This window comes from Microcaecilia unicolor, chromosome 1 (assembly GCF_901765095.1).
Source record: "Microcaecilia unicolor chromosome 1, aMicUni1.1, whole genome shotgun sequence".
In the NCBI taxonomy this organism is placed as follows: Eukaryota; Metazoa; Chordata; class Amphibia; order Gymnophiona; family Siphonopidae; genus Microcaecilia; species Microcaecilia unicolor.
This window is the reverse complement of record NC_044031.1, coordinates 444,336,387-444,348,445: the sequence shown is the minus strand read 5'-3', so window position 1 is coordinate 444,348,445 and position 12,059 is coordinate 444,336,387. Positions and strand designations below refer to the sequence as shown.

Genomic DNA, 12,059 nt, shown 5'->3' with positions numbered 1-12,059 from the left:
GCAATGGAGATGGTCTAAGGCTGCAGTTTTGGGAGGTAGATAGGTGGGTGTACTATCCAAACCCACCCTTAGTACCTGCAGCTTTGGCTTCTCTCCCATTGCCCCATCAGCCACAGCCTAAAGCCTCTCTCCATTTCCAGATGGTAGGTTGTAGGTGGGTGGGTGAAAGGGATAGTAGTTGCCTTAAATGAAGAAACAGTGTGTTTGAAGCCTGTAAAATGTATTGGATATTTTCCTGTCTTAAATATATCTTGTCACCTCGGTACTGGTCCACCGCTCGAGGTGTTGCCTCCTCCTTGCCCTGATCCGGGAATCACCTCCGCACTGCTAGTAATCCTCCTTGCTGGTATTCAAACACAGATCATGCTTCCTCTGCTGAGTTCACTCCCGCCTGAAGTCCGTCAATCAGTTCCAGGACTGGCGGGCTACTGAAAAAGATACTCCTCTTTGGGTAGCCAAAAGAAAACAGTTCCGTCTACTGGGACCCCCTGTGTCCGTTCTCCCCTTCCTCCCCCTTTGTCCTGCGGGACAGAAGTTCTTTTCCTCAGGTGGAGGCCGTCATCTACTTTTAGCAGATCACGCCTGCAAAGTTGTTTTAGGCCAGCAACCAGGTCTATCGGCTCCCTGGCTTCTCTCCAGCCAGGCTCCCAAGTGAACAATGCTTCTATACGGGTCCTGTTCCTGGCACAGGCCCCTTCAGTTCATTTCTCACCCCCTTATAGAGTTCTAATCCAAAGTTCAGTTCTCAAGTTCAAATGCTATCTTGTTGCAAACTTTCCCGCTGCTGTATGAGTTCCCCTAGGTTCTAGCAGTTCCTTGTCAGCTAAACCTAGAGACCCACCTCCCTCATTTGTCAGCACTCACTCCTGACAACCACCCACACAGGGTTAGCACTCATACAGTCTGTTTTCCAGGACTTACTTTCCTTTGGTCCCCTCCTGGCCCCGAGCAAAAGCTGAGATATCCATCTCCTCTTGTTCCCCCCCCCCTCCTTCTCCCTCTTGCCAGTCCATATGCTCAGCCCCTCCCTCCCCCAGCAGGTGTTCCTCATTCCCTTCCTCAGACTTCATTTCCCAATCAGCCTCCTCCCCCTTGCTTCTCTGAGAAGGCAAGTCCTCCACCTCCTGTTTCCTGCTCAACTCAGGCTTCTGGGACTTGTAGTTTCCCCTCTCTTCCCCCCCTTTACTTTGCGCGGCCTTCTGGGATCGGTAGTTTCTGTAGTCACCCTCTTTCCCCTCTTCCCCTCTACATGGAAGCAGGGCCCCTTTTCTCCCCTTCCGCTTCTGCTTATCAACCCATTCCTCACAATCTGAACTATATTTCTTCTGTTTGGCCAGCAGATGGTGTATTTTTATGCTCAAAGCTGTTACAGAGGACTGACTTCTCTTTCTTTTATTTGGCACACAGATAATAGGAAGTGACTCTAGTAATGTAACCAGTTTTTATTTGAAACTTGACTGTTCTGGGCTCTGATTGGCCTGGAGTTTGAAATTATCCAGCAGTTGTTCCTGGTTGTTGCTTCAGTTTCAGCCTGGGAGAAGGAGAGAGAGATCTCTTTTGCTGAAGCTCTGTGAACAGATATATGTCCTGATCTCCCCAGGTACTTTCTGGGATGTATGTAAGTGTTTAGTTAGTGTTATAATTAACCCTTATTTCAGTTACCTGTTGTTCTTTGCCAATTGCACTATTTTGTTCCACTGTTCAATATTTTTTAAGAAAATAAACATAATTGTTTGTTTCCCTGTTTGTCTGGACTGATAAAGAATCCTGGTGGTTTGTATGTTGGGTCTATGAGTGCTTTCTGGGAACTGTAGGACCACTGGGAGTGTGGATCCAGTGTCCTAGAAATCACGGGATAAGTTGAATGCGGGAGACTCGCCCAGAGGCAGTTGTGACCCAGTCAGTGGGAGATGTGCTGGAGATAGACCCTCTAAGTGGCTGTGGGATCACCCTAGGCGTGTGGCTAAGTGTTTTGTGGCACCTCCTATCTGCTCCTTCTCTACCACTGTGTTAAACAACATGCTATGCATCATCTTGAGCACATCATGAACCTGCGGTTTATAAATGCACATAAATGGATAAAAATTCCAGTCGTTACAAGTCTGGCTCCTAAATCCTAAGTAACTTTGTCAAGCCCTGTATTACACCATCAATTTTCCCAAACAATGCTTCTAAAATACACATTTTCAGAACAGATATAACTTTGTGAAGTTTTATAATCCGTCTAATATAAATGGGCAAAGAGTTCCATCATGTTGTTGATTGATATGCAAACTGCTGCGATAAACTAGACTTATATATTACATTTTTTATAGAGGAGGATTTCTTGAAGATAAGTGACTAAGATGAGACATGTAACTTGAGACTTAACCCTGAAGAATATGGAAAAACCATAGAGCATAGTTGGAAAATAAACTGTGGCTTGACAGGCAACCAGTGAAGCTTCTGGTACAATGGTGTTACACTGTCAAATTTAGACACCCGTTAAAGTAACTGTGAGCAGTGTTTTGCACTGCTTGAAGTCTTTTACGGATTGATTCCTGGCATCCCAGAAATATGATATTACAATAACCTTTATGAGCTAATAACAATGTCTGAACACATATTTTATTTTCCGACACATGGCGCTGATGATTACTGCCGCATGAGACCTTACTGCTAAGTGAATGGGTGGTGGTAAGATCTCAGGCCCAAAATGGACATGCACCATTTTCATTTTGCTGCATGTCCATTTTTGCCCCCCCCAAAAAAGGCCTTTTTACAGGCGCGCTGAAAAAATGGACCTGCATGCGTCCAATACACGCATCTACAGCAGTGCATTTTTCAGTGCACCTTAGTAAAAGGACCATTAAGTTTCCCAAGGAGCCTAAATAGTTTTGTGGTAACCACCTTTACCTGGGGCGTAAAAGTCAGAAAATTATCCACAATGACTCCCAAGATCTTCAGTTGGGAAATAATTGCATGTATTATGTCCTCTATATTCAGCTGTTTACAAATGGATTGAATGAACTATTCAACACCAAAAATTTAGCTTTTTCTCTGAACAGTTTTATTATTTTTTTCTTTTTTACATTTTCTTTTCAAAGGTACCATTCAATAAAAAAAGTTATCATTTTATTTTCTTTTGTATGTTTTGTTTTATTTCTATATACTACTATTTCTGATCCAGAAACTACAGACTTTATTTCCTTGCATAGTTGATATGATGAATTCCAGTTCTCTGGAAAAAAGCAGTAATAAGACCTATTCTAAAACATAACTAGTTGGACCCTACTTTGCCAGAGAATTATTATCCAGTTTCTAATATACCTTTTATTTCAAAACTGGTTGAAATATTATACTAGAACAATTGAAAGACTTTGTTAACAAAAAATAATCTGTTGTTTCCTAGCAATTTGACTTTTGAGTATTTCATAGCATAGAGACAACATTAGTGTATCTGGGTAGTGATTATTCAGAGCATTTGGGCAATGATTGTGATATTACCTTTATCAGCTTCTAATCAGTCGTTTAAAGGACACTGGTTTTATCAGAAATGTGTTTCAGGTGTGGAGGAGTAGTCTAATGGTTAGTGCAGCTGGCTTTGATCCTGGCAACTTGGATTCAGTTCCCACTGCAGCTCCTTGTGACCTTGGGCAAGTCACTTAACCCTCCATTGCCCCAGGTACAAAAAAAACCCTTAAGATTGTGAGCCCCCTAGGGACAGAGAAAGTACCTGTATATAACGTGTACAGTGCTGTGTATAGAAATGATTAGTAGTAGTAGTAGTTCAGTGATTTCAGTCTTTTTTCGAGGAAAGATCATTTTATGTTTTACATTCTTCTCGCTCATCTCAAACATGTAATTTAACTTGTGGAGTTCGCCAACAGGCTTATTTTCGAAAGAGAAGGATGCCCATCTTTCGACACAAATCGGAAGATGGGCGTCCTCACAGGTTTGCCCAAATCGGCATAATCAAAAGCCGATTTTGGGCGTCCTCAACTACTTTCCGTCACGGGGACGACCAAAGTTCACGGGGGCGTGTCGGAAGCATAGCAAAAGCGGGACTGGGGCGTGCTTAACACATGGGCGTCCTCGGCCGATAATGGAAAAAAGAAGGACGTCCTTGATGAACACTTGGACGACTTTACTTGGTCCTTTTTTTTTTACGACCAAGCCACAAAAATGTGCCTTAAATGACCAGATGACCAGTGGAGGGAATCGGGGATGACCTCCCCTTCTCCCCCAGTGATCACTAACCCCCACCCACCCTAAAAAAAAATTTAAAGATATTTTTCCAGCCTCAAATATCATACCCAGCTCCATGGCAGCAGTATGCAGGTCCCTGGAGCAGTTTTAGTGGGTACTGCAGTGCACTTCAGGCAGGCGGACCCAGGCCCATCCCCCCCTACCTGTTACACTTGTGGTGGTAAATGTGAGCCCTCCAAAACCCACCAAAAACCCATTGTACCCACATCTAGGTGCCTCCATCCCTAAGGGCTATGGTAGTGGCGTACAATTGTGGGGAGGAGGGGTTGTGGGGTTCAGCACACAAAGTAAGGGAGCTATGCACCTAGGAGCAATTTGTGAAGTCCACTGCAGTGCCCCCTAGGGTGCCCGGTTGGTGTCCTGGCATGTCAGGGGACCAGTGCACTACGAATGCTGGCTCCTCCCATGACCAAATGGCTTGGATTTGGTCGTTTCTGAGATGGGCGTCCTCGGTTTCCATTATCGCCAAAAATCGGGGACGACCATCTGTAAGGTCAACCTAAATGTTGAGATTTGGGTGTCCCAACCGTATTATCGAAACGAAAGATGGACACCCATCTTGTTTCGATAATGCGGGTTTCCCCACCCCTTCGTGAGACGTCCTACGAGGACGTCCTCAGGAAAAGTTAGGTGCCCCGTTCGATTATGCCCCTCCATGGCTCCCTGCTGTCTCCAGTGCTTTTCAGTTTATTCCTGATTAGAGAGGTGTGGTAGCCGTGTTGGTCCACTTTTAAAGGTAATCAATAGAAATAAAACAAAATAAAACATGGAAAAGAAAATAAGATGATACCTTTTTTATTGAACATAACTTAATACATTTCTTGATTAGCTTTCGAAGGTTGCCCTTCGTCAGATTGGAAAGAAGCAAATGTTGATAGATGACAGTATATATAAGTGATCAACCATTCACAGAAGTTTGCAAATTGAGAATTTAGTTTGTTGGTGTCTCCCCAGTGGTTTACTAGAGATTCCAGTAAAGAAATCTATAATGGCCAATTACATAAATAGGAACCTCAAAGCTCCAGATAGGGAAAATACAATCATATTGATAAAACCACTATCAGCTTAGGAGTTCATTATTATCATTGGTTCCTTTGAGGAGCAAAGGAGAAAAAATAATCAAGCGCAAAAAAACTCACTCTACATGAGAACAGCGAATGATTTTAAAAACTCCTTTGTTCCTTCCTTATCACCTAGTGAGAGACACCAAACTAAAACTAGAACAGACTGTACCTGACTCCAATGTATAACGCTAACTGCACGGGCAACCCCCCATATACACAAACAAGCCAATCAATCTAAACTTAGAACCCCAGAACCTTCTATACTCAACCTAAAAAATAAACAATACTTAACTAAAGGTTGTGGTGGATGTTGAAGAAATAAGGCTGATAACGGCTTGGTCTGAGAGGCGAACCGGCAGTCCTTCTTTACTTCTTGGCTACAGTCTACAACGCAATCAATAAACCCTTCAACAAGTGCTCCTTGTTTCGCCAAATCCTTGGCTGCTTCAGGAAGGGCGCTGTAATGACTCCAAATGCCCAATATGACAGAAAAATCGGAGTCCCAGTCGCTGGTTTCACAAAAATGGCGCAGAGTGAAACATCAAAGCATTCCAGTGACAGTCTAACTGGATGGGGTGGATAGATGAGAGACAGGAAGAGTCGGGTGGATGAGGGACAGGGAGATATGCATGGAGACAGGAGGGTGACAAAGCAGTATAATTTTATGGTTTATAATGGGCTAGAAAACCGTGCATGCATCAGGTACTGGAACACTCACGGAGGAAATATCTGGACTCATAGAGGGAATTTTGAAACCTCTCGTGCACAAAACAAACAGCTTCATACAAGACACCACAGACTTTCTGAATAAATTGAAAAATATCAAGATATCATTATCTGCTTCTATTTCAACTCATTTGATGTCTTACTATCAAGCTTTACTAGACTCATCATCTCCAAGCCATTTTTTGGACACCAACATTGTAGTGCTTCCTAAACCTAATGGAGATCGTACCCTTGTGCAGAATTGTAGACCGATCTCCTTGCTAAATTCAGACTACAACATTTATACAAAGCTATTGTGCAGCAGAATGGAGACCGTTATACAATCACTCATACATAGAGATCAAGCTGGTTTTGTAAAACTCAGATATGGTGCTGATAACACAAGATTATTGTGTCATCTTATTCACTCCACTCGGTCTATAGATTACCCTATCCTATCTTTTTCCCTAGATGCTGAAAAAGCCTTTGACCACGTGGAGTGGAAATACTTGTTTAATGTACTCAGACATTTTGGTTTCCCTGAACCCTTCCGACATGGTACACCTATTGTACGAATTGCAGCTAATGGTGAGCTTTCTGCTCCATTTATATTACATAGAGACACGAGCCAAGGTTGCCCTATATCTCCTCTACTATTCAATTTGGCTCTTGAGCCCTTTTTGGTAGCTATCTGAAATTCAAATGATGATGTTGGCATTTCCATGGGTAGGGAGGAGTTCAAACTTTTAGCATATGCGGATGATATAATGCTATACCTTGCTAAACCACAGACATCTATGAAAGCACTTATTAAGCTAATTTCTCATTTTTCAAGGTTATCTGGCTATAAAATCAATTGGGATAAAACTGAATTGATGCCTTTAAATGATATCTGTATTCCCTTTACTATTCCAGGTATCCCCTTAAATGGGTTATGTCCTCTATTAAATACTTGGGTGTTTTTTTTTAATAGGGATCTCCCTACTACCATCAAAATCAACTCTGATAAAATTATAGCTAAGGTTGAAAACTCTCTCTCATCTTGGTCTCCACTCAATTTAACCTGGTGGGGCAGACTTGACACTATCAAAATGATGATAGTTCCTAAAATTACATTTGCTTTGAGTATGATTCCTCTCCTTTTTCCTACTATTTTTTATAAAAATTTGGAAAACTTACTCTCTAATTTTCTGTGGAATCTTAAGTCACCCAGAATTTCCTTAGGTAAGCTAAAATTACCTAAATTGCAGGGAGGGGTAATATTTCCTGATCTCTTATCTTATTATAAAGCGTTTATTATTTGTCAAGGAATAAAATGGATTGATCCCTCTAATGTTGCTTCCTCACCTAGATGGGTATTATTGGAGCAATCCATTATAGATTAATACACTCGTATTTAATTGGTATGCATCTTCCTAAATATATTGCTTCTAATCCCATTATTAATACTACGCATAAATTAATATCCTCTTTTGATAAGCAACTAGGCATTCCTTGGTCTTCTCCCACATATATGCCTATATGGAATAATCCTAAAATTACAATTAATAAAAAAACAAGTCTCCTGGTCACATTGGCAACGCATAGGTATATGGGATCTTAACAATTTTATTGACCTGAACAATCACACTTAGAAACCATTTTCAGCTATGAAAGTCAAATTTTCTTTATTAGATACTCAATTTTATCAATGGCTACAGCTCAGTTCAAATGTAAAAAAAAAGCAACTTATTAATTCTCAAGATGCATCATATTCCTGAGCTCATTGATATAACTAAGAGACTTCAGTCTGCAAGACATGTTGCATCCATATTTATACTTTCATCTTAAGTAAATCTCCTATTAAATGTATGGGCTTGCATAGATACTGGGAAGAGGATATTCAGCAATCTATTACAGATAAAAATTGGGAACAGATATGGAGTTCACTATTTAAATGTTCCAGATCTTCTTTGATAACACAATCTCTTTATTTCTTTACGCATAGATCCCTATGGACACCTCTCAGGTCACACTTAATTGACCCTCGTATCTCTAATTTATGTTGGTCCTGCCATACCCAACAAGACACTATTAAACTTCTTACATTTGATTGTATATGCATTCAAAAATTCTGGAAAGATAAATGGCTTATTTTAATAGACATATTCCATCTCAATGGTCCAATATTGCATAAATATGTGTTACTTAAGTATCAATGTTTTAGAAACATGTTAAAGTCTAATGAATGTATGCTTGTTAATACCATGCTTACTTTAGCCTTGAAGGTAATTTTTCACATTGGAAAGCTGTGCAACAAGTCACTTACCAAGAGTGGTGGAACTTATTGTTTCAAACTTATAAATATGAAATGTATTTTGCTAAAAAAAATACCTTGTTTTATCTTATATAAGGAAAAATGGTCTCCTTTGTTGTCTTACTTTAAAGAAGTAAAATGAAAAGTGTTCCTATTGCTAACAATTGTGATATATGCATGAATTGTCTTAAATCCTGGTGGGGGTTTTTTCTCCTTTCTCACTCTTTTTCTTTGTCTTCTTTAAGCTCCTAATGTTGAATCTAAACTTTATAGTTCATTGCATTGTATTATATTGCTATTACTGTTATCTGTTATTGTTCTTTGCAACAAAATTAATAAAAATACGAAGACTAAAAAAAAAAGGTCAACAGATTATACCTCCATACCCCTTACTCCTTGGACGAATATTCTTTTAGTTATTTTATTTTCAGTAGGCTGTATTTTTATCATGCTGGTTTGTTGGATATTTACTGAAAGATGGTATATCAAATGCTGTAAATAATTAAGAACTGGATGTAGGATGCCTGCCAATTCGCTAAAGTTCATTTAACAACTGAAATGCCAATTATGTTAAGATCAAAGGAGACAAACCGAGGGACTAAGACCTTTATATACCAAGTTGAGTATCTTGAATTTGTTACATGCAGATACAGAAAGCCAGTGTTCAGAAATCAGTAGAGGTGAGACATCAAAACATTGTGCATTGTGAAAGAGATTGACTGCAGTGGACTAGACTGAATGAGTTTAAGAGCAAAGAGAGGCAGGCCACAGTAGAGAGCATTCCAGTAGTCTATATAGGGTATGTCCAAGGATAGAATTAAGGTGCAAACAAGTGAGTGAGGTAGGAAAGGCTTAATAGCACAAACTCTGTGTAAAGTGAAAAGGGAAAACTGTACTATCAAATCAGTCTGGTTTTTCAAAGATAATTTAAATAAAAAATAATGCCTAAGATCTTAATAGACTCATTGTAGGACGGAAACTGACCATTGGAAGTGGGTTATGGTGGAGCTGGTAAGTGGGGATTAGGAAAGTGGATTACCTCACATTGGGAGATACTGAGAACAGTAAATTATCCTTAAGAAGGTGGAAACTGATTACAGACAGACTTTGAGATCCTAGATGGTTGCAGAGAGGGACAGCAAAGTATAGAGAATTTGAATGTAATCTGCATTAATCTCCATCTTAGTCACTCCTGAAGTTATACATTGAAGTATATATGGGCACTGTTACAATAATTCCCACCAGAAGCCCATTCAGGCATTTTACTTATTTATGTAAAGTATGAATTTGGTATCATATTAATGAATTTATCAGGAGATATTTGTCACAGCGGAGTTTGAAAAAAACAAAAAACAAATGCAAACGCCACAGCAAGATGACAGAAGGAGCTGGCCACAAAATGAATGATTGAGTGACAGGAAACATGTTGCATCCTGTGGCCAACTCCTTGTGTGTTCTTGTTGAGAAGTTATTTTAGAACAGCTGATGAACCACAATAATAAATGAGATGTATTTAAAATAAAAAATGTGTTTTAGAATGAAACACAGATCAGAAGAGAAAGGAGATCCTGGAATTAAACCTAAAGAAGAAATTGCAGAACAAAGAGACAGACCATTTGAAATTCTAAGCAGTTTAGAATTTTTAGGGCCCTGTTTACTAAGCCGCGCTAGAGGCTCATTAGTGCTTTTAGCCCGCGCTGTGTAGGCACCCACAATATTCCTATGGGCACCTACACAGCGTGCCCTAATTGTGTGCACACGCTAAAAACGCTAGCGCACTTTAGTAAACAGAGCCCTTAGACTTTTAAATTTATCATTTAGTTCTTCCTGTGACTAGAGCTTTGGGATAAGAGACAGTTCTCTGTTGACCCTCTTTACATCAGGATTTGAGCAGGGCCCCTGGACCACAGTTTTCAGTTGTGTGATGTTTCAGAAAAATATAATACCCCAGCAGATTATTCTTTGAGTGACAATCATTGTTCTCTAAACTCAAGTCTTCGGATTGACATCAACAGCATGAAAAATAAAAGCTTGTTCTCTTAGTTATGTCTGTGGAGGTGAATTTTCCTCTGAGTATGTGCACATCATTTTCTTGTGATCTATATGCTGTATTTGATAACTACCACTGAATGTTTGCCAAGTATTGGGATTAGTATTTAACAAAAAAAAAAGAAAGAAAGTGTTGTAACCTTATTTTTGTTTCCTCCATAGCTATGCCTGAACCAGAAGAAAACACAATGGCAGCATATCACTTAAAATGCCTAGAGAATCTAGTGCAGCTCCTTCATAATTAACAGTTTACCTGAGATTTCCTATCTGAAACTGGACATATGCAGCTTGGAAGATTTGAACTAGAAGAAACATTTCATCTATTAAAGTTTATGGAAGAAAAATATAACAAAGTTTAACTCGGTTATGGAGTCTAGTGCCTTGCCATTGCAGACTTTGTGCTGCTAAATGGCTACTGTAGACAGGTTGCTCTTAGAAAGAAAACATTTAAGTAAACTTCAAGTAACTGTTTTGTTAACATATTTGTATTAATGATTTTCTAGAAAAAATGTATATTTGTACAGAAGAGTTTTGAAATAAAATACATATTTTCTAAAATAAAAATGGTGTTGATATTCAAAATGATTTTTCCAGGTAATCTTTGGAATTCCCAAATAAGTGTTTAGTTTTAGTTTTAAAAATTCTAGTGATGTCTGGCCAGATGTTATCTGTTTCAGAAATGTGAAGTGCAGGAGGGGTGTGTTTAAGCTATAGCTGGATAGATATTTTGTTACAGTTATCTCAAATAAGTTAGCCAGAGATATAGTAGGCCTCAGATATCTGCATAAAGACATTTGGATATCTGTAACTGATTAAGTTAGCAACACCAGCTTATCCAAATAAATCACTGAGAGGAGCCCTTTTACTAAGGTGCATAGGCACCTACGTGCGTCAAATTAGAGCTACCATGTGGCAGTAACGGGGCGGTAATCGGTTGTGTATGTGCACTGATCATTGCCATCCAGTTAATGCATGAGACCTTACTGCTAAGTCAATGGGTGGCAGTAAAGTCTCAGGCCCAAAATGGATGCGCGCTCATTTTAATTTTGCTGCACGTCCACAATTAAAAAAGGCCTTTACAGGCGTGCTGAAAAATGGACCTGCACACTTCCAATACACGCGCCTACACCAGCACAGGCCATTTTTTGGCGCGCCTTAGTAAAAGGGCCCCTGAATATCTGTTCAAATTAACTAGATAACATATATTTATCTTTAATTGGAAAGACTGCTGCTGAGTATAGGCCTCAATGTGTATGAGTCTATAGTGCTTATTTAAGAAGCGCTGCCTGTTCCAATTTTACAAAGCTGGATATGGATTCTAAAACTGAAGAACATCCAAATGGCATGGGGGGGTGTTTTGGACAGGACTAGGATAGCCTCCCCCCCCCCCCCCCCCAAAATAAAAAAGATGTTTATTCCCCATTTCAGAAGGGGATGACTGTCTGTGTCTGAACAGATGGGCATTGGGAGATGGACCTGCTACCCAGAATGTCAGGTTTCAGAAAAGTGCTCCTGACGTCACCAGCTTCATTCCCCAGTGGTTACTACCCCCCTCCCCCCCCCCCCCCCCAAAAAAAAAGCAAAACTGGCAAAGGAGAAATAGACATCTATGTTTCTAAAATGGTTGACATAACCATATATGTTTCAGTACATAAACATCTATATTGCCATCTTATTGCATAGACATTAATATGCTG

At 39.8% G+C, this 12,059-nt stretch overlaps 1 protein-coding gene across 1 annotated transcript in view; it reads left to right on the top strand.

Moving 5' to 3' along the window:
- RTTN (rotatin) overlaps positions 1 to 10,885 on the top strand; it is a 478,682-nt gene extending 467,797 nt beyond the window's left edge. Inside the window, exon 49 of the mRNA XM_030212687.1 lies at positions 10,525 to 10,885. Coding sequence (XP_030068547.1) covers positions 10,525 to 10,607 — 83 coding nt within the window. The 3' untranslated portion in view covers positions 10,608 to 10,885. The remainder of the gene's footprint in view (positions 1 to 10,524) is intronic.
- Positions 10,886 to 12,059: the final 1,174 nt, after the last annotated feature.